General features: G+C 31.7%; 1 protein-coding gene across 1 annotated transcript in view; it reads right to left on the bottom strand.

Annotated features, from left to right (window-relative positions):
* Positions 1 to 7,864: 7,864 nt before the first annotated feature.
* The window catches only part of ZDHHC21 (zinc finger DHHC-type palmitoyltransferase 21), a 66,179-nt gene continuing 49,774 nt past the window's right edge, over positions 7,865 to 24,269 (bottom strand). The window contains exons 10-11 of the mRNA XM_051987296.1: positions 9,851 to 9,894; positions 7,865 to 9,339 (exon numbers count right to left, since the gene is read on the bottom strand). Coding sequence (XP_051843256.1) covers positions 9,207 to 9,339; positions 9,851 to 9,894 — 177 coding nt within the window. The 3' untranslated portion in view covers positions 7,865 to 9,206. The remainder of the gene's footprint in view (positions 9,340 to 9,850; positions 9,895 to 24,269) is intronic.

The raw sequence follows: 24,269 nt of genomic DNA, 5'->3' as shown, positions 1-24,269 counted from the left end.
GAAATCTTAGGGAAATTTAAATTAAGATATAACCTTGTCTTTTGCACAAAAAGATGATATTTAACATTTTCATTCAAGACTAGTTATTTTTAACTTTTCCATGCTGCTCTAAATTGTGCCTTTGAGATGACAACATTGAAGTAACATCTTATAAGGGATACTCTTCAAAGCATATATAGGCTCATGTATAATTTTCATTGATTTCAAGTCTAAAATTAAAGGCTTAGTTTCTCTTTGAATTGCCTTTTTTTAAGGAATTTTTATTGGTATTTTCTTTTCCCATCATTTAGCACATTCATAAGTTTAGAATTGGCTGTCATTTTAAAAAAGAAATTATTTCCTCACAGAGCTAATGGTTCACAGGTCCAACAATATTCTAAGTCTCTTGATTAATGATAATTATCCTCAGAAGGCAGAACCATTGACATAAAAAGCAAATGATAAACATCAGACATGAAGCATTACAACACAGACTATAGGCTGGTTTAAATAAATAGAGACACTGGAAAAAACCTTACAATTTTGTTTTTAAAAATATTTATTTAAAAATAATATTTCTAAAAATACAATACATAATACATTTCAATAGAAGTAAAAATTTCACAATTTAAATTAAAATAATCTGTAAAGAAAAATAGAAATATTACATGAATAAAACAAAAACAAAATACAAAAAATCATTTTTCATAAGGTAGATACATATTTTGTTTTTTTCATTTAAAGAACCAGTGCACATTGCTTACTTAAACAACTAAATCCCAGGTAGATTCATCCATTTTCCTTCCCCTCTTCCAGCTTTTCCTACTTCTCAGTCTCTGACAAGGTGTCTCTCTTGTTAATCATCAGCATTAGATGTAATTGCCAGCACAGACTTATATTATACAATGCCCTATTATAACAACCATGTTACAGTAGTACCAACAAAGCAGCAAAACCATATATAAATTTACAATCAAATGTATTACAAAATATTTTATACAAGACTGATAAATGATTTTTTTAAGAGACTTCAGGAACAGGACTTTGTATGACACTTAAGAGGGCAGAAAAGGTGAAAACATGGTCTCAAAAGTACATGCCAAATATGCACACGACAAGTGGATATATACTTTCTGTATCACAGAATAGCATATTTGGCCTTATTACTAAAATCTCCCAATTACATTTGATTGGTATAGGATATTAAGGATTTAGAAAAAAATGACAAATTCTAGAGACATAAGGTATGGTTAAATAAATTGGTCAATCTTACATTCTGTCCCCATGACAGAGACCCTTCTTCTCGTTTAAGCTCAATTTGGTCCTACCATATTCCTCTCTTAGTTTAAAGTGTCCTTGCTAATGTCTGGGAATGTCTTTTCCTCCCTCTATATTATTAGGGTGCAATTTCTACTGCATTGCTCAACATTAACCCAAATCATCATGCTCACCTAGGGCACATCAAACAATTCAGAAATAAATCTCCTGGCTTAGAATTAACATAGTGGCAACATATTCTACTTAATGTTGAAATCTGGAAAGACCTAATAGTGTTGACTTATACTTTGTTCTAGAATTTTGTTATTATCTTGACATCAAGAGTCTGTCAAAATGCTTCTAATTCACACCTTCTGTTTGTATATCCGATTCAAGACTATAATTTTTTTTTCCATGTAGGTACTTGGGGAAATCACGCAATACCACAAACTATATCTATACTTAGCAAAGATTAATTTTAACCAAAAACAATGTAAACCATAATTTTAAATGTGATTGTCTATAGTTTATTAATATAAACATTGATAAACTTCTCTGTCTTAGCATTTCAGCTGAAATTTTTAAGGGACTGACTGTATATAATTAATGAGAGGGAAAGAAAGGGGAATAATCCTATAAAAAATGGGTACTCACCCAGTTCAAGTAATGACTTATGTTGAAGAATAAAGAATGCCATCTTCATTTAATTTACAATATACCTCTTTTATGCCATAAATGTGTTCTAGAAGTTTATGTATCATCTAATTTTTATAAAACAAATTACATCTTTCAATATATGAAGGTTTTGTTTTCTAAAATAATTTGGCCCCAGAAACCTTTCATAAAGAAACAATACATGCTGGGCACAACACTCTTGGGGGTAAGGACAGGTGAGGAAGTCAGGGAAAACAATAATTATGTTACACTGGGAACATTGTTGTGGAGCACAGATTGCTACTTTAATACATGAATTATGCTGGAGTAGAACGGAATATTGGGGACTTCTGAAACTTGGCTCACACCTGACCATATTTTACTTCAAGTCAATAAAGCTCACTCAAACTACTATGATCTCCTAACTAAGGGCTCTCTCTTCCACATCTTGACTCATGGCCCTGTCCCTTTTTCAGGGACAAGATGGTCAGTTAGATGACCTTCCTTCCCCGCCCGCCCCCCCCCCCCCCCCAGAATTCCTTTCTTACATAGCAAGGCTAGGGAGAACAACAGGTTGCAAAGCACTGTACTAAGAGCATTCATATTAAGGACTCCACTGTAACTCCATCTATAAAGTCAATAACTGTTCCCAAATTTATATTCTGTGTAAAAATGAATTTTCAAATACCATTTTCATATAAGCTCAAGGCACACATCCTGGGTACCCCTTAGAGAAACATAAGCTTTTTTTTTAAAAGAGTATAATATTATTTTTGTCCTTAATAACAAGGCAAATGGTACAATTTCAAGGTGACCAACTATGGATAGCAAAAATTTTGGATGGCACAACACTGATTCAGCATAATTTAATAGAGGTCTATTAGGGCATATGGTTCTTTCAATAAAATGAATCTTCATATACACAAAAGTAAAGTATAACTCTTATGAAAAGCTTCTACTATTTTTAAAAGCTGTTTGTTAAATTGCTCTGTAAGGTAGTAAATTTACATTAGTATAATTAAATTAAATTCAAAAACATACATCACATTTATCACTATCAGGCCTAACTGGGGGGAAAATATCCAAAGAAGAGCTATTTAAAATTTATTTTGCCAATGAGTATAAATTAGGATCTGTTATACAAACTGATCAGACATTAAAATCAATTTTTATAAAATTAAACATATTTTAGTCACTTCACACAAGGGGAAAAAACTTTCAGTCTACAACAATAAAACATTTCAACTCTTTGGTGCAGGAGCTAAAAATATCAGATGCACAATACTAAGCAAGTAGCACCAGGATGTCTTTTAGTGGTTGAGGTTGGGAAACAATGAGTACCATCAGGTTAAAATAATATACAAAGCATATCAGCAAATACATAATGTTTGGGATCCATAGGTATGCTTTGACTTTACATTTCTACAAACAACACTCTACATTTATTCAGAGTAAACCAATATACAAAAACATGTTATTTTTCCACATGTTAATTTGTATAAAATTACCAATATATCAAGCCTCTCCCAGAATGCTCAGTAATTCTCATAACCACAGTCCAGACTTCTTATAATGTTACTACAATATACCAAAGGGAATAGGGATTTTGAGGTATTGAGTATCAGGGGGGAAATGTAAGCAGTAATCACTCTGTTTCTAAACCAATGACTCTACTCTGCCAGAACAAGAGACAAGAGCTTTTTGTTGGGCTCATATGAACGATCAGAAAAAGTATCTAAACGAGGATGTAACCTGGACCCCTGGCATTTGAGAAAGTTTCACTGTTCCCTATCTAACTTTGTGAAATACTCTCTTCTCTGTTAAAATAGCTTCAAAATTCACATTATTTTTATTCCTCATAATTCATATTAAGAAATACATCATTACAATATAGTCTGAAGTGTAAAACAATTTCTAAAAAATACTTGGATCCAACTGGAACAACAACAGAAATTCCTCATATTAAATATCTTAACCAAAATGAAAAAGTTCACATGCAATAAGAACTTTGACAGTAAAGCAGCTATCAGCAGCAAGTCAATACAGCTTAGGGATGAAAAAGTACTAGCAGAAGTTCTTTTCTTGTATTCATTGCTTAAGTACCATAGAGTAGTAAAACAAACATATTTGGCTTGGTAATTCATAATTTTAGTATGTTACAGAAGGATAACTGAAAGAGATTCCATAGTGAGTAAAATTACTAAATTTTCTAGTGAGGCAGAAAACTATACAGACACCTGTGACTGAGAAGGTGATTATTGATTATATAAACTTTTTATCTTCTTTACTGTTGATTTCCCCAACCCTGCTACCCTCTTTTGGGGAAGAATATTCATTACTCAGTAGAGCTTCCTCTGTGTGTTGTGGGGGAGTTCTGAAAGAAATCATGAAATTGTCACTTGTTCACAGTCATGGCAAAAAGCCTTGATGGAACAAGCAGTTTAAATTGACTACTAAAAAGGTTAAAGCATTCTGTACAGTTTCATCAATACTATTCCTGATCCAAATTTGCACAAATAAATTGTTAGCTCACTATATTACAACATCAAAGAAATAAATTTGTGCTTTAAATGTCATTATGCATTTATGTTCCAGAGAATGATAAAAGGCAGAAGTCTGAGGAAATGGGTCCTTTCCAGAAGAATTATGTTAAACAGCTGACCATTTCAGTGGAAGCATAGATGCCAATATTGCATGAGGTATGTAGTACAACCAATTAATGATCATAATAGTTCTAGAAAGTTAATTCTGCTTTTTACTCAGTTTTTTTCCATAGAACACCTTCATGGTGTTCCAAAGAATGGATAGTTAGAATGGATAATTCAATTTAGCAAACTGGAAATGGATTCTGGAATTCAACAGAACAAACATGAGCCTTTAATAAATATGCACATTAGGGTGTAGCTAAATGGTTAAAGGATACCAAAAAGAAAAAATATTACATATATATTCACTAATACTTAACGAATCATTTTTCAAAGAGCCAATATTTTATAAACAAATAGTAGAAAGCTCACAAAAAGCTAGGTAAAAATCTAACTGTAAACAAATGATGGTTATATTCATTAGTGTTTTATGTGATGTTCCTAAATATTAAAATTCTAAGTAATTTCTAGCCCAAATATTCACTCTCAAACAGATGTTTAAAGCCTACACAAACTATGACTTAATAAAATGAGTCTGGTAACTTGGTCACACAGGACACACAGAAAAAGCAAAGAAGAACAAAATCCCAGAGAGATCAGTAATTTTGCTAACTAATATTAATATAAATAAGGGGCATATTATTCTCTATAACAGCATATATTTTTAATCATTGATACAGAATAAAATCTTAACACCTATACATGCAAGAGCAATGGAATAACTTAAAATCTGTTTATAATGCCATTATATAAAGTAGGTTATTTTTTCTGCCTGGGAAAGTAATCAGACAAAGCTTATGAACCAAATTCAGAAATAATAGAGTCGACAAGTTTTTGAAAACTAGTACTTTGTGTAAAAGTGACTTGGAAAAGTTTAACAAATATAAGTTGTAATTAACGTGCCATCACTAAAGTCATCACTGGTAGGGCATTTTAAAGGCATTAAATTTACTTCTGCCAGAAAAGAACTTACTAAGTTAATATTAAAATCTTATTCATATTCAGTACTTGTTACTTTTTAAAAGTAAACCATGATTTCTGCAGAAAAAAAAATAAGATGAAAGATTTAACCAAAATTTTAAACTCTTTATGTCAAACAAATTAATTTTTCAGAATAATTTGTAAGCAGACAGATTTCTAATGATAGAAAGGTAGTTTATTAGTATTTTAAAATTAAAATTTGGGTATAATGTACTATGAGTACTTCAGTGAAGTGCCATATACATATGTAAACACTAAGCTAAGCACTATATCTTATATTAAGTAAATCTGCAAATTTTAAAAAAGCTAAATTTTGCCATTCAGAAGGCCTAGTTTCCAAATTTTAGAACTCTGGAAAAAGATAAAGACTTTATTTTCCATATCTCCACTGACTTTTCTGGGATTCATATCTTCATTAACACATTTTAATTAATTGAAAAAATGAGGTATTTCTAAAGAATTACTTTTATACAACATGCAGAGTGTCTCTCAGCCATAATACTTAAAAGGCATCATCATATGTTTTCCACTCTCAGTAATTCTTTCCCAGTTCTATATATATATATAGTTGTAATATTTACATAAAGCTTATAATAAATTAACTGAATGTTCAAAATAAAGGTATTAAACTGAAGACAAAAATGAAAAATAAATTCTTATTAAATGTATAGACTTTTAAGAGATAAGAAAACAATTATCCTTTAAATGTTTTTAAAGTATTAAATGCCACCACTTGTTGATTAACTGCAAAAGCAGTATTCATCTTTAACTCCCTCAAATAGATTTATTAAATAAAATTAATGGTTTTATGTATGTATTAGTGATTTGGGATAAAGTAAAACTCTTCTAATTCTTGAAAATAAGAAATTCTCAGTACTGTTATATAGCTCAAAAGAAAAATCATGATTGTTCCCATGTAATATTAACTGAAAATTTATAATGAAAAATTACTAAATAATATTCAATATATTTAAGTGAGACAGAATAACTTATGAACTGGAAACTGACATATATATATGTGTGTGTGTACATATATATATATAATTTCCTTATACACTTTTGTTAAAAATTTAGTTTTCCATCACTGAAAAAGTTTGTTTCCTTAGTTTTTACAACCAAGGTAAAAGAACTAGATCTCTCAAGCCAATAAATACAATCACACCAGTTAACCAAAAGAGGGCGCATAGGGAACATCTGTGTTTGTGCTCTACCTAGGAGACTATTAAAGTTATTTCTTCTAATAGATGAATATCAAGAGTCACAGGATAAATGTGTGCTAACTATATAATTTGGGAATGTTGAAACTGAAACATTTGCATGTGTTCTTTATGCTCATATATGAATGCATATACACATACATATATATATATACACACACACACATACATACATACACACACACACACATATATATCTACTACTGAAATAAATAATGTAATCCCTTGCCTGGTCGGTCCTTGGACTTATATTCCATGAGTCTGGCAGAGATGGTGTTAAGGACAGGGTAGTGTAGTTAAACAGACAGAAGAATAGGAAAGAAGAAGGAAAGAGTGAGAGAGCTTTCATTTTGCATTTTCAATTCTATTCTAGAACATAATATAAGCAGTGCTTACTTCCTTTACCCTGAATCTCAAACTCAACCAGCCTGCACCCTTGTCCTTTGAGAAGGTAATGATTCTTTGGCTTCTTCGTTTTAATTCAGAAGTGGGAATGGTAACTCTCTCCTAGGCACTCTCTAGGGAGGCTCCCTTCAGTGTACAAAGCATAAATATAATCTACTTCCTATATTTGTGAACTCTCCAAAAGAACCTATTGCTTCCTTATGGTCCTGCTTTACAAAGAACTGTTCTATTCACATTTATGACGGCTAGAATTGGCTTCATATCTCCAAGTATACAATTATCAATCAGTACCTTATTTAGCATATAGGATATAGAGAATCCTAATTTTTTGCCTGGTTTCACATGAATTCTGTATTTAAATAGGTTTTATAAGTTATATCTTAGCAATTGGTCAAGAGCAATAAGGTTATTTTTAAAATTAAACTATGTACCCTGTAAGCACCAACACATATCTTCACTTGCTACTTTTTAACATTTAATATTTTTAAAAGCACTATATTCAGATCATGAAAACATGGTGCCAATATTTTGGGGTTCTCATTCTATTACTACAGAATATTTTTAAAGGCTATATACAACATCTCAAAGCAAAGTCTATAATAAAATTTCCAGGCTATGCCAAATTTCTATTTCATGATTTTCCAGGTAAGATTATCTGAACAACACGAAAAAAGAAAGCAAAAAACTAACACATTAGAAAGTAAACAAGTAAGTCAAATAATGTGATTAAAAAAAAAAAAGTTCTGAATGCTATATTAAAAAAAAATGTACTCCTCAAAACATGCAACCAATCAACCCATGTATTCTGTCTCTCAAATATACCATTATTATGATCATATTTTAGTTTGGTGAAATCAGAAAAGCAAATAAAAATTGCAAACAATTAAATTTCCCTAATGAAAACCATCTCATAACAGTAGCCATTTCCAATAAGAAAGAATCTCAATTATCACAAAATAATATTTAAGCCATAATTCAGTCAGCCAATCAAATTCTGTTTAGCAACAACCAGAAACTGGTTACTTATCTATAACAAAAGTAAATATACATAAAAGAACACCTTAAAAATATTTCACTGCTCAATATTCTTAAATATAAACACTCAAAAAGCAATTCTAACTCTATTAGAAGATGAAAGTTAGGAGTCTATTTTTGCACACATATATTCCTTTACATACTATATATTATATATTAAAATTAAATTGACATTTTCAAATGTATGAACTGTAATGTGAGAAAAGGTGGAAATGAAATTATTGTAAATTACTAGAAACAAATAAGCAAAACAAATCTCAGTGTGGAAAACAGGAAAATATGTCTATTAGTCACATATTTCCTTTGGGTCTTGGCCCTTAACATCTTTTATCAACACAAGAGTGATAATCTTTGTAGTAAAAGTATGTGGGTTATTTTTTTTTTGAAATGTTATACTTAAAAGATGAAAAATTTAAGTCTTTCCTTTAAAAGACCTTTTTTGTGGGAAGGAAGTAGGAAAAATATGGAGACCACTAGGAAGAAATCTGCTTCTTATAAAATACACTGCCTGTTTTCAGGGCTATGCTATATAGTTAATATCATGCTGTATAAAGAAAAGGAGCATTAAAGATTTACAATTACATTAGAAAAGAAAATCTGCATAGAAGGAATGCTTTAAAAAAATAACCCTGAAGAAGTTCAGATCTGGTCATACCATTTGAAAATGTAGAATTTAAATAAACATCCATAATTTTTCACAAAATAAAGTTACTAATAGTTTGTACTAAAAGAAATTGTGTACAATAAGTTCACCTCAATCATTACCTTTTGAGTTTAACAACAAATGAGTTTAAAGAAATCCCCATAGAAAGCTAATTTGAAAGTAAACACGCTTTAAAACTTAAATATAGATCTTGTATCAGTCCCACAACAGGATCAAGATCACTATTAAAATAAAGCCTGGGGCACATTATGATGCCTAAGATTGGTGGGTGGATTTTAATTGACTTGAAGACTGTCATAGTTCTATTATCATAAAACCTGTAACGCATTTCCAGCATGGAGGACCCATCTGTGCCCACCATCCATCTGTTTAGACGTGATTGGCAAAGTGGTAGGGAACTCTCAGTGGTTGCCTCTGCCTGAAAGGAATGAACCACAGGATCTTCCAACGAGTGCCAAAAACTTCTGAGAAGGTCTGCTGCCATGGCTTTCGGGGCCTCGATCTACAGAAGACAGCATTATTAGTGAAAGACAGCACTCCCATGGTGCACTTCAGTCAGCTAAAACAATGCAGGTTGGCTGGGGATCCATTACTGGACTCTGATGAATTGTGTCCCAGCATCACAAATACAGCTTTTCTTTCATTATGGCATGCAGCTGAGACTTAACTCTGGATACCAGATATTGTATCTGGGTCGTCAATCAACCGAGGGCAACTTTTGAAGCAGAGGAGAATCTCACGATTAACAGAATGCATGTCAACAACACAGTAGCAACTGTCTTTTGATGTACTTTGGGGACAAAATAATTTAGCTTACTTTGGTTAGATAAAGAACAAAAATCATCTGTATTTACTCTGTATTAAAAATATCACAACTGGAGGGCTAGAGATAAGCTTTTCTAGCTCAGACCTCAGGCAGAGCAACAAGAAAAAGCTGTCATTTCTATCTCCACGTGCATACTTTCAAACTACTAGTCCTTTAAATTTTTAAAAATCGAAACTTTTATACTCACATTTCTTCACAACAATTTGACATCTTTTCAATAGATGTTGTATCCTATAAGAAAATTTGAAAATTTAGAAAGTATTCAAAGTTTTCAAAATCTTTTTAATTTTCTATTTATACTGTTTTCAAAGCCTTAAAAAATTCCAGATAAAAAATAAATTTAAAAAATTCTAGAAACTTAAACCAAGTAAATCCAGATACTATAGATTTTTTAAATGCAATCTATTCAATGTGATTTATTATAATAATCGAATCAATGTAACATTATTACAATAAACTATTTTTGGATGAAGATAGACATTTTAAGTTTTACATTATAAAAACATAATTAATCTCTTAGTAAATTTCCTCCCTGAAAAGTATTTTTAAAATATAGTAAAATATACTTTCTGCAGAAAATAACTATAATTTGAAAAATATAACTATATTTTAGAAGAGAAACTATTGTAAACAAAATTATAAAGAGATAACAGTAAACATCTTAACAATAAAATGAAACAAAAAATACCTCAGATATCTATTCAATCATTGGTCAATCTCACAGTTAAATAACACTGATAATATGACAATCAATCTTAGTATAGAATATATCTTACTCCTATCTAAAACTTATTATCAAAAGGTTATAAATCATTTTCTCCTGCGCTATTAACATTTAAAATAAATTTTCTCCAGGAGTAAATAGATATTAGGTTCTAGATATGCAATCTGTATACAACAGGTTTGTAATTATACAGATGAACTACAATAAAATGCAATTTTAAAATATTTAAATATTATCATCTTTTATTGTAACTTTTATGGCTTAAAGAATTACTTGTATCATTAATTGCTACCACAATCTTCTTTGTTTTTTTACCAAAGTATATTTCTCTTACTGCATTCTTTGTAACTAGATATTCTATAATAATTACATTTAAATATTCTGGCAATAATAACATTCTTTTAAAACAGTAAAATAATGTATTTAAAATCTAACTTTTCTTTACTTATTTTACAATGGGAATGCTTTTACAACTATTGTGTTTGGGAATGGATATGAAATGGACTCTCCAGTCAAGTGTTGCAGAATAAAAAAATTCAGCAATGATACATGAGGTCACAACATAAAATTCAAGTTCTTTGTAGTTGTAAGATCAATCCCTTCTCTATCTCTTTCCATTAGTACTAATAAAAAGGACTTTAGCACTCAGAAGTTCTTTATATTATAATAGGTAAGCCTATTAATAAATAGTGATTAAGTAAAAAAAGTACTAAGATACTTAACTTTTTATAAATAAATACATACAGCAAAACATATCAGCACACACCAAAGGAGAATTAATGTATTTAAATTTTGTATTTAATTTGTATTTAAATTTTTTAATAATTTTATTAAATATTTCCCAATTATATAGGCAAAAAATTTTGACAATCATTTTAAAAAATATTTAATCCCAAATTCCTTTCCTTTTGTCTGCCATACCACCCTGGAGAAGGTAAGCAATTTGATGTGGCTTATACAAACTGAGTCAAGGAAAACATATTAGCCATGTTGTCAAAAAACAAAACAAAACAAAATAAAATAATAAAAATAAGGAAAAATTTTAAAGTATTTTTCAATCTGGAGAATTTAGAATTTATCACCTCTCTGGAGGTAGATGGCATTTTTTTATTGGAATTATCTTAGATCACTATCTTAATCAGACTAACTAAATTTTTCAATTGACCATCCTTACAATATTGCTATTACTTTCTACAATGATCTTCTGGTTTTTGATCACTTTACTTTGAATCTGCCTTCCCAAGTTTTTCTGAAAATGTCCTGCCTTCTTATAGAACAATAGTATGTTTCATCACAATCCTATACCACAGCAATTGTTCAGCCATTCCCTAAATGATGGGCCTTCCTTTAGTTTCCAATTCTTTGCCACCATAAAAAGAGCTATCCTTTTTCCTTTTCTTGAGCTCTTTGGGATACAATCCTAATAGTGATATTTCTGAGTCACTAGATGTGTAGTTTTATCACCCTTTGGGCATAGTTCCAAAATGCTTTCCAAAATGATTGGGCTAGCTCACAACTTCACAAACTCTGCTTTACTATCCCAAAGTTTCCACATTCCCTCCAGTGTTGAATTAATGTATTGTTAAAGAAATAGTTTCATACTAGGAATCAGGATACCAACATGCTAATTCCAGCTTTACCACTATCATTGTGAACAGAGATAAATCATTGATTTCTCTTAAGCCTCTGTCAGTAAATAAGTATTAAGTACATACTATATATTAGGCACTATGTTTAGCATAGGGATACAAAGAAGGACATTCCTGCTCTTAAAGAGTTCATACTCTAAATTGTTATATCTAAAATGGAGGTACTGGAATATATGCCAAATTCTGGACTAAAGGGATAAAGTGTTTTGAATTCAAATAAAATACTTAAGAAAGGAAGATGAAACTTAAAGTCTGTACTTTGGAATAATGTTGTTTCTTTGTTTATTTAATTCTATGCCAGTTCATGTCACAAGAAAGCATTACAGACCACAATGTGGAAAACAACTATTTTAATATTTGAAATTTGATTGAATCATTCAATTAACTATTTCTATGAATTTTAATGATTCCCCAATATAAAGGTTTTAATTTTTTTCTGAGGAAAAAAAAATCTTGTTTAGCAGTTCTCAAAGTATGGTACAGAGATACCTGGAATTCCTTGAGATCAAGGAAGGTCCCACCATGGGAACATTTTGTTTGTATAACACCCAGTGGGCCAGGGTCACTGGATATATTGTGCAGGAAATAAAATATAGCTAGGTTATGAAGGATTTTGTATTTGATCCTGGAGAAAACAGGGAGTCACTCATTTATTCAGTAGGGAAGTAAAATAGTTGAACCTATCCTTTAGGAAAATCACTTTGATGGCTGAATAAAAGATGAAGAAAATAGTTCCTCTATCTACCTAAATAAGCTGTAAAGGTATCTGAAGACTATAAAAAAGTAGATCAATAAACAATGTCAGTAAGTTAATCAATAAACATTTATTGGCTATTATGTGCAAGGTACTGTACTAAGATACAAAAAAAAGGCAAAAGAGTCCTTACTCTCAAGGAGATCACAGTCTAATAGAGTAACATAAAATATTCATAATGATTACTTTAGTGTTTATGGAAATATCTAATTAAAAGGCAGACAAATATATGATTTTTAATAAAGGTTTTCATCCAAAACAGAAAAAAAAAATCTATTGCTTAAAAGGACACCATTGGTTATCTGGGAAACTGAACTCTACAGAACATTACTCCTTAAAGGTTCCATATAACTTAGATTTTATTGTACTTGTACACAATTATGTCAACAGCTGAACATCATAGTTGTAGCCTGGTAATAAAAATAGCTAAGGTTCCCATAGGCATAGTTAACTAAGAGAGTATGGCATTATTTTCCATTCAGCTATAATCAAGGAAAAGCAGAGAACAGGTAAGAGACATTAGGTGACATATTAAGTAAGACTTAATGGTTGACTAAGATATGAAAAGGAAAGAGAAGAAGTTAATAATGACCATAAAATGACTAAAAGAACATGTGACTCATTCATGTAAATACGAAAATCAAGAAGAAAAGTTACTCTAGGGGAGAAGATAATCAGTTCTTTGGAAACAGGCTAAGGTTAATGAAATAAAGAAGGCAGTTCCAAATGTATGTATATAGATTAAGGAGTAAGGTTAAGAGTAGTCTTAGGAGTTAACTAATCAATCAATTGAGAAATGAAACTCTAAGAGTGGATGAAATATTTAAAGCAGAGAATTTAGAGAAGAAATGAGGGACAGGAAAAAATTTGGGGGGAATGTCTAAAATTAAAGGATAAGAAGAGTCAATGAGGGAGATAAAGGAGAAATGGTTAGACAGACTGGAGAAGAATCAGAAGGATGGTATGTTTGTGAAGTAAAAGAAGATAGACTATAAAAAGACAATTGTCAAAAATGTTAAATACTGAACAAAAGGATAAGGACTAAGAAATACAAATCAGATTTGGAAATTTGGAGTTTAAAAAGTTTTACAGCATATTAATTTACAAAAGCTTACTACTCAAAGCATTACCTATTACAAGATAGGTTATAAAAGCTTATTATCTCCATTTTACAGATCAGAGAAGCGCAACTCAATTCAATAAATATGTATGGAGTGGCTGCTATATACCAGGTACAAACTAGATACTTGTTATAACAAAGAAACAACGAAACAAACTCTGTTCTTATGGAGCTTAAATTCTATTGGGGGAGGAGGGCAATACAGCACTTAACCTAGATAAGCAAATACAAAGTAATTTGAAGTAACTACTAACAATTCTAGTAACAACTAGAATCAAGAATGATTCTTGATAAAATATGGTACTGAAGTTGGGCAATAAAGGTAATTAGCAGTTCTAAAATATGTAGGTGAGAAAAGAAGGTATTCCAGGCATGGAGGTGTAGTCAGTCTATGCAAAGTTATAAGGATGGGAGACTAAATGTCACATTCAATGAGCAACATATTTATCTATAGCCAAGTGAGTTAAATTAAACCAAGATTTGAACTCAGAATGAAACCAAGAATGTTAAATTTTAACTTTTTTAAATAAAGTTTTTGACCTTTTACAGATTTAAGTAATTAAAATGAAGAAAGATGAAGCATTTTGCCCAAGGCCAAGAAGCTACTCAAACCCAAGTCATTCAAGTTCCTTCCATAGTTAACTAACTCTATATACCAGGAGAGCTGTTTTCAAATGACAAGATGATTTCTGAAAGAGTATATTTATATATATAATTTCCACTTCTTCCACTTCAAAGGACTGAGAAAAGAAAAGAACAAAGTTAGGAAGTTAAGCAGTGAAGAATCTTCTAGGTAAGAAGATGTATAGGACAGTATCTTAAAGGAGGTATTGGGGCCAAGAGAAGTATCTTTTTTACATATTCTACCTTCCAGCCAAATTATCATATTTATATAGAGCAAGATCCGTCCAGGTCTCCAAACTCATAATGCTTGCTCTCTTCCTGGAATTTTTTGGAAGTCTAAGTGCTTCAGAGGTTTCTCTTCAAATGTTAGCTCTAAAACTATAGTGGCTCTCTCTTATTTCTTCTTCTTTTTCCAAATTACTTAGTATTTATGTTGTATTTACTTCCCTCCCTGGTAAAGTTCCTTGAAGGTATGGGATATTTTGTTTTTGGCAGAGCCTAGAACACTACATAAGCACTTAATACATTAAATAAATTTTAAATTGAACTACAGGAGGGGGAAGTTCAAATAGGTTAAGAAGAACTATTATAGAGAGATAGACTGATGATATAAAAGAGTAATGCTGCTATTCCTGATAGGAAGGTATACAACAGCTCTCAGACCTGTATTTGGCTTATGGCATGCAAAGGATCATATGTGCTAAACAAAGGTTGCAGCTGCCTGCTTGTGTGAGGCAGTATAAATAATCAATGAGGCTTCCTGTTGCTGGTCTTTACAAATGTGGTCCTTAGTTTATTTTCCTGGAAACTGAGAGCTTGTTCCATTGATTGTTTTATATCAATTCTTGGTTATTACAAAACTATTAATTTAACCTATGGATCACTAAGTAGAGTGGCTTTTCTTTGGCTTCTTTTGGCTCACCAAAATTTTCATCAATCAGAGTTCAGTTAAGGGTAACACAAAAAATCATGATGATAACAACAACCCCTTCAAAGCCTATGCTGTGAGTTAGGTGGGAGGCAATGGGAAAGTAAGGGAATGACAATCAGAATGATGTGCAATGGGGAATTCTGTCTAGAACGAGCCTGCAACAATATCTGTACGTAGGAAGGACCCTGAAATATTGGCCGATTAAGCTCTGACAATACAACCAATTGGATTAGTATTTTGACTGGTATGACATATTTGATCCTATCAATCTAATCTAATAATCTAATAAATAGACAAATGGGTCAGGACAGCAGGCTGCCCCTACTCAAAATCACTGTCTTAAAGTAACTTTGGGAAAGAGACCAGTGAAGCAAATAGTGTTCCTTTATGTTACTAGGCTAGATACACTGGGATAAATCAGAAATAGTTGTTGAAAAGGTTTCAGTGCAGATGGTTCTAACTAATAAATCAAGGCAGATCACAAGTATATATGAACTGATATGAAGATATGAGAGGATGAGGAACAGATTTCACCAATTACATCAGACATTTATGCTATTTTGTTTTGGGCCCTAGTACTCTCAGTTCTAAGTCATACAACAATGTAGTACTTAAGTGATCACTATGGGCTAAGAATTAGGCTCAATGCTGGGCATACAAATAAAAGCAACCAAGATAGTTCTTGCTATCCAAGGGTTTTTATTCAAACATGGGAAAATAGGACATAAAAGAAAACTGAAAATAGAGGGTGGGGGTTGAGGAAAGGAATGGTGCTTCATAAAGGAATAAGGCAGCTGGTGAGGAGGTGAAGTACATAAGTGAGTCAGTTAGGGCCCCTCCTGAAATACCAAATCATTTTTAAAAAGAAAGAAACAAGACTTTATCCCAAGACAAATTAGGAAAACTGTATAAAACAAGAGATGGAAAAGATGTTTCTACTAAAATCTGAAGATGAAAAAGCAGATCCGAGATCTGCTGAAAATCTTTATGGATAAAATATACTTAATAAAGAAATAGATGATGAAAACAGCACCAATATCTCAAATGATTTTGGAAAGAAGATGAGCATGCTTACACTGGAATTGTGAAAAGCCTTTTTTTGAGCTTGACAGAATGAATCCAATAAGCAAACCTATTATTACACCAAAACAGAGTAATTCTCCCTTCCCCATCTCCCCCCAGGAAATTGGGATTAAGTGACTTGCCTAAAGTCATGCAGCTAGGCAGTGTTAAGTGTCTGAGACCAGATTTGGATTAGCTCCTCCAGACTTCAGGGCTGGTGCTCTATCCACTGTGCCACCTAGCTGCCCCCACAACAGAGTAATTTTTACAAAGCTGTTATTTGTGATAATCATCATGAATGCCTTTTCTCTCAGTATTTGACCCAAAAAAGGGTGAAGGGAAGGTAATGAGAGTAATCTTAGGACTTATATATAATGGTAGATGTTCCAGTTGCAGCAGTATAAATCATAAGAACAAATTTGGTAAAGCTACCCAGGAATACTACCAAGAAAGACATCAAACTCGACCATAATAAAAAAGATTTGAGTGTTGACGAAGATAAGCAGAAAGATATCAAATTCTCCATTATTTTAATCAATATTTGAAAGCGAGAGAACACAATATTATGGCTACATAGGAATCAAAGGAACACAGCAAACAATTCTTCATCAATCAAAAAAAGTAGAGATTTGAAAAGTAATCAGAGGTAAGAAATCGATTCTGAAGGAGAATGTAGAAAATTCTTATCCCATATAGAATCACAAGAAATCCAATACAAAGAAAATGCAAGTTAGATCAAATGAGAAACAAAATATGCATAATATTAATATATTAAACAACAAAAAAGTTATATTTAGTGAAGTGACAAACTTTAGCTACTCAAAATCCCCCAGCAAAATGGCAAGGCCAGATAAGATCCAAAATAACTGGCTCAAATTGTTCAGAGTGGCACAATAGCAAAGCACTTTCCCGATTCTTCTCTATAACAAGTCAGATCCCATCTTTCTCAAGAAAGGGCATATCCCATATTTATTACCAAAAGCGACCCCTCCAAATGTGGGACAATAACTTTTTTACGTATTTAACACAAAGTATTTACAGACTATCTTCAAAAAATCAGCAAACTCTTATAAGAAAATAATTACTGGTTAGGAACAAAAAAAGTCATGCCCTAAAGTTCCTGGGCAGTAAAAAACAATTCATCTATTGATTTAATGATAAGATATTTAGAGTCAAAAGTGCCATAACATAATATAAGGATTATCTTTATTATTACATTATTAACTATCTTTTTTATAACAAGCCTTTGACTTAGTTGAGTATTTAGTATCAAAATGAAAATACACAAAACAGGTCCAACCAGTAAAAACATTATAACATTTAATATTCATATAGAAAACTCTTCCATTGAAAACATATCACCAACTCAAAAATGTCAACAATTGACAAAATGTGATATTTTTTGTCAGGAAGACATTATAAATATGCTATGGTTCTGATATATTTAAATTCATTATCATTATTTCCAAACAGAAGCATAATAGCCTTTAAATCAAAAAAGAAACAATAATAAAACATTAGTCATATGAAATACATACGTAACATCAACTACAAAACTAACAACTACAAAACGTTATTTGACGTCAATTAAGTATAAAATTCTGAATGTTCACCAAAGAAGAACAGAATCTAAAGGCTTTGAATTTAAAGCTAGGAACCAAATTAAATCAATAGATGAAAGTGACATTAGAAAACACCCTAGTCTTCTCCAGACAAGACTTGATGTCTCAAGTATAGGCATCCTGAAGACAAAGCTCCATGGGAAGAACACATTTAGAACAATAAATACATGATACTACTTTTAATCCAAATATACTTTTAGTTTGATAAAATAGATAATAATTAACAAAATTCAGGGATCATCATTCTAAAGCAGCTATTAAAAAAACTTCTCTCCCCAAGAGAAGGGAAAAAATATAGTTTCTTTCTGAATGGCACATAAAACAATTAAATTTCAAGAAAATAATAAAAAGGCACTTCATGAGAAACATCCACATGAACTTAATATGTCCACAAAAAAAGGACTGAATAAATTTCTAAGTCATGCAGATTTGTTTATAAAAATGGAAGAATTTAAGAAAGAAATTTAGGATTGAATTATTGCTACAAGAACTTATAATAATACAATTAAGGAGTCCAGATTTACTGGTCAATACATGTCACATAACAAAATTTCGCAAGCTTTCATTGAGTGCAAAAAATTTAGCTTCTGTTGGTCACCTAAAATGATACAATCAAGTAGCTAAAAGTATAAGGCAAGAAAGAGCTCACTGTCCTTTATGTATGAATAGATAGAAAATCTTAGAACTACAAATATAAATCCCTAAATACCCTTAGAAATTCAGCAAGCTGGAAACTAGTATGGCAGAAATTAGGCATCGACCCACAGTTAACATCATACACCAAGAGAAGGTCAAAATGGGTTCATGACCTAAACATAAAGAATGAGATCATAAATAAATTAGAGGAACATAGGATAGTTTGCTTCTCAGACCTGTGGAAGAGGAAGGAATTTATAACCAAAGAAGAACTAGAGATTATTAGTGATCACAAAATAGAAAATTTTGATTATATCAAACTGAAAACTTTTTGTACAAACAAAATTAATGCAGACAAGATTAGAAGGGAAACAATAAACTGGGAAAACATTTTTACAGGCAAAGGTTCTGATAAAGGACTCATTTCCAAAATATATAGAGAATTGATCATTTATAAGAAATCAAGCCATTCTCCAATTGATAAATGGTCAAAGGATATGAACAAGACAATTCTCAGACGAAGAAATTAAAACTATTTCTAGTCATATGAAAAGATGCTCCAAGTCATTATTAATCAGAGAAATGCAAATTAAGACGACTCTGAGATACCATTATACACCCATCAGATTGGCTAGAATGACAGGGAAAGATAATACGGTATGTTGGAGGGGATGTAGGAAAACAGGGACACTAATACATGTTGGTGGAATTGTGAATACATACAACCATTCTGGAGAGCAATTTGGAACTATGCTCAAAAAGTTATCAAACTGTGCATATCCTTTGATCCAGCAGTGTTACTATTGGGCTTATACCCCAAAGAGATACTAAAGAATGGAAAAGGACCTGTATGTGCACGAATGTTTGTAGCAGCCCTCTTTGTAGTGGCCAGAAACTGGAAACTAAGTGAGCTTACACCCTAATATTATTATTTAATTACAAAAAGAGCCTAATTTATTCTCCTATACAGAATAATATGTGATGCAAAAATCTTAAATAAATTGACTTTATCAATACCAGAAATCATATGATTCTATCAATAGATATAGCACTTGACAAATTACAACATCCATTACTCTTAAAAACACTACAGAACATAGAAATAAATGGAGTTTTACTTAAAATGATATTCTAGATATGGGGACAGCAAGAAAACAGATTTGCTGAAATACAATCAATAGTGCTTTAGGAGAAGAAATATAAATCTATCTAAAAAGAATAGAGCTAGAATGTAAAGAGCTTTAAATCTCACATTGAGTAGTTTGTATTTTACTCTCTAGGTGATAGAAAGTAATTGAGCAAGGGTGGCCATATATATAGTCAGATATGCCCTTTACAGGTATCAATTTGGGAGCTGATTAAAACTATTAACAACAATTAAAGCTGGTTAAAAATAGAATGAGTTTTTTTGACAAGCAGTTGAGTTCCTAAACAGTAGAAAACTTTAAGCAGAAGCTGGACAATTACTTTCAGGGATAATGCAGAAGAAATTCTTGGTCAAGTATGGTTTGGACCATACAAGCAATGAATTTGTTTTAGATCTCTTTAGATTCTTAGTTTCTGATTTTAAAAATAATTTCTGTGATATATTTTTAATTTAACTAAATAACTACTATACATGGTAGATAAGAAACTGAACATCAAGAGCCAAGATTTAATAGTTAATGAATAAAATATATTTACATATTATTTCTATTGTGCAATATGTTATTACAGTATTTATACTTTTATTTTATTTTATATGTGATCTTATAATTGTAGAAATGTAATGCATTTTCACTGAAATTCATCTTTTTCCCTGAAGGATAAACTCTAAATTACAAAGCTTACTTATGCCTGTGAAAAACTGAACACAAACCCTACTATACTCACTAATTCTAAATCTACAATGAATAAATGAATCTTTTCTCTAAATTATTTCATTGGTGATCTCATCAACTTCCCTGGATTTTACTTACTATCTCTGGTGATGATTTTCAGATGTTTCCATACTTCCCTAATCTCTCTGCTGCTTTCCCATCTCACATCTCCAATGATCTTCCAGACATCTCAAACTGAATGTCAAGTAGACATTTTAAACTCAAAATGTCCAAAATCAGATTCATTATCTTTTCCCCTAAATATTCTCCCTAAGCCCGCCTTCCATTATAATAAAAGGTGATACTATCCTCCAGTTCCTTGCGTTTACTAAGTGTTATTCTCAATTTCTCATTATCTCCTATTTCCTTCAAGCAGATCCAAACTCTTGCCAAGGCGTGCTGATTTCATCTTTTCATTTGTCAACTAGTCTCCTTCTACCTTCTTATACCTTACTTTCAACCATGTATTCTTTGATGCAGGATATTGGCCTCTTTCCTGGCTGTTACACGAACAAAACACTCCATTTCTTAGTTTTAGGTATTTTCTCTGGCTACTTCATGTGCCTGAAATGTACTACCTCCTAAATTTGCCTAATGACTTCCCAGGCTTCTTGTAGGTCTCAACTAAAATCTTATCTTTTACGAAAAGCTCTTAATTCTAGTTCCTACTCTTTTTCATTTGCTGTTTATCCCATATGTATATGTATTTGTATGCTTGCTGTCTCCCCCATGAATATCTTGCTAGCAGGAACTGTCTTCTGCCTCTTTTTGTACCCCTAGTACTTACTAGCACAATGCCTATCATAGAGCTAGCACTTAATGTCCACTGACTGAGAATGAGGAAGTATTTTTGAAACAAAATAAGAAAATATAAACCTTCAAAGTTAGAGCTCACAGTATAAAGAGAGGACAAAAACTGTCCCCTAATATCATGTTTGGAGTATCATATACTGCCTTTCTTCATCTACAAGCTATTTATCATATTGCAATAATAACTTGCTAATATTCATCTGGAAGAACAAAAGGTCAAGAATTTCAAGGAAATTAATGAAAAAAAAAATACAAGCAAAAGTAGCCTACCTGTGGCAGATCTAAAACTATATTCTAAAGCAGTGGTCATCAAAACGATTTGGTACTGGTTAAGAAATAAGAGTAGTTGATCAGTGGAATCAGTTAGATTCATAAGACACAATAGTCAATGACTATAATAATCTAGGTACAGGGGTCCTCAAAGTACGGCCCGCGGGCTCGATGTGGCAGCTGAGGACGATTATCCCCCTCACCCAGGACTATGAAGTTTCTTTATTTAAAGGCCCACAAAACAAAGTTTTTATTTTTACTATAGTCCAGCCCTCCAACAGTCTGAGGGACACTGAACTGGCCCCCTATTTAAATAGGACTTAATAAACCCAGACTCCAGTTTCTGGGATAAAAATTCACTATCTGACAAAAATTGCTGGGAAAACTGGAAAATAGTATGGCAGAAACTAAGCAGTGACCCACACCTAATACCCTATGCCAAGATAAGGTCAAATGAGTTCATCATTTTGACATAAAAAGTGACAACTATAAACAAATTAGAAAAACAAATGACAGTATACCTTTCAGATCTATGGAAAAGGAAGGAATTTATGTCCAAAGAACTAGAGTACACTATGAATGGATAATTTTGATTATTTTAATTTTAAAAGGTTTTTGTACAAATAAAACTTATGCCGACAAGATTAGTAGGGAAAGCAGAAAACTGAGGGAAAAATTTTTATATCTAAGGTTTCTTATACAGCCCTCATTTCTAAAATATATAGAGAACTGACTCAAATTTATAAGAATACAAATTATTCTCCATTTGATAAATGGTGAAAGGATATAAACAGTTTTCAGATGAAGATATTAAATCCATTTCTAGTTATATGAAAAAAATGCTCTAAATCACTACCGATTAGAGAAATACAAATTAAGACAACTCTGAGGTACCACTTCACACCTCTCATTCTGGCTAGTTTGACAAGAGAAGATAATGATCAATGTTGGAGGGAATATGGGAAAACTGGGACACTAACTAATACATTGGTGATGGTGATGTGAACTAATCCAACCATTCTGGAGGGCAATTTGGAACTATGCTCAAAAGGCTATAAAACTGTGCATGCTTGATCCAGAGTGTCTCTACAGAGTCTTTATCTCAAAGAGATCATTAACAAAGAGTAAAGAACCCATATGTGCAAAAATGTTTGTAGCAGCCCTTTTTGTAATGTCAAGGAACTGAAACTGAGAGGACGCTCATCAGCTGGAGAATGGCTGAATAAGTTATGGCATATGCATATTATGGAATATTCTTGTTCTTTAAGAAGTGATCAGCAAGTTGATTTCAGAAAGGCCTGGAGAGAGTTATATGAATTGATGTTAAATGAATTGAGTAGAACCAAGAGAACATTGTATATAGCAACAAGATTATATGATGATCAAATGTGATGGACATGGTTCTTTTCAACAATGCACTGATTCAAGGCCAATTCCAATAGTCTTGTGATGGAGAGAGCCATCTGCATTCAGAGAGAGGGTTAGGGGACTGAATATGGATCACAACATAGCATTTTCCACCTTTTTTGTTGTTATTGTTTGCTTGCTTTGTTTTTTTTTTTTTCATTTCCCCCTCTTCTGATCAGATTTTTCTTGTACAGCATGATAAATGTGGAAATATGTTTAGAAGAACTGCACATGTTTAACCTATATTGGATTACTTGCTATCTAAAGAAGGGAGAAAGCAACAAGAGAGAAAAATTTAGAACACAAGGTTTTGCAAAAGTCAATGCTGAAAACTATCTTTGCATGTATTTTGAATAAAAACCTACTAAAAATAATAGTTTAAATTTTTAAAATTATCTCTCATATTTTCCATGTTCTGGCCAGGTTGGTCCTCTTACTGGTCACTGTATACAATATTCACCTGCCTGTTTCCATGTCTTGGCATATGTAGGTTGTCCTTTATTCCTGAAATACTTCCCTTACTCTCTTTTACCTCTTAAAAACCCTAACTCCTCTATTGCTAAGTTAAGGTGTCATTTCTTATAGTAGAACTTTCCTAATTCTACTCCTCTTCTTCATTATCATTTTAAATTTCTTTGAGGATAAATATTGTTTCATTTTCTCTTTGTTTTCTCAGTGTCTTAAACTAACACCTGGAATTTTGTAGGTACCTAATCATTTTAATACATATCACTTACTAAGTGCCAGATACTATGCAAAGTGCAGGGAAACATGAAAAAAAGACAAAAATACAGTAATGCCCATTAAAAGGTTTCTTTTTTTAAAAAAATTTTTTTCCTCCAGAAATTAAACATGAAAACACCAAATATATAATATTGGCTTTATTTCTTTTGTCCATGATGAATTTCTTTCTTGTGTACTTTTCTTCTGATTCTGATCTGACATTTTGTCTTAAAAAATGGGATCTGGAGAGGATGATGTTAAAATAATGATAAATAAAGTTTAGGATGGAGATTTAACATTATATTATTTTCAGAATTTTTTTAAAAGAAAAAAAAAACTACAACCCATCTCTACCTTTGATTAAAAATGTTCTTGTGGTAAACAGGAAGTTTTTTTTGTTTTGTTTTGGTTTGGT

The sequence above is a fragment of the Antechinus flavipes genome, chromosome 1 (assembly GCF_016432865.1).
Source record: "Antechinus flavipes isolate AdamAnt ecotype Samford, QLD, Australia chromosome 1, AdamAnt_v2, whole genome shotgun sequence".
In the NCBI taxonomy this organism is placed as follows: Eukaryota; Metazoa; Chordata; class Mammalia; order Dasyuromorphia; family Dasyuridae; genus Antechinus; species Antechinus flavipes.
Note: the sequence above shows the minus strand (reverse complement) of the source record. Positions and strands in the feature narration are given on the sequence as shown.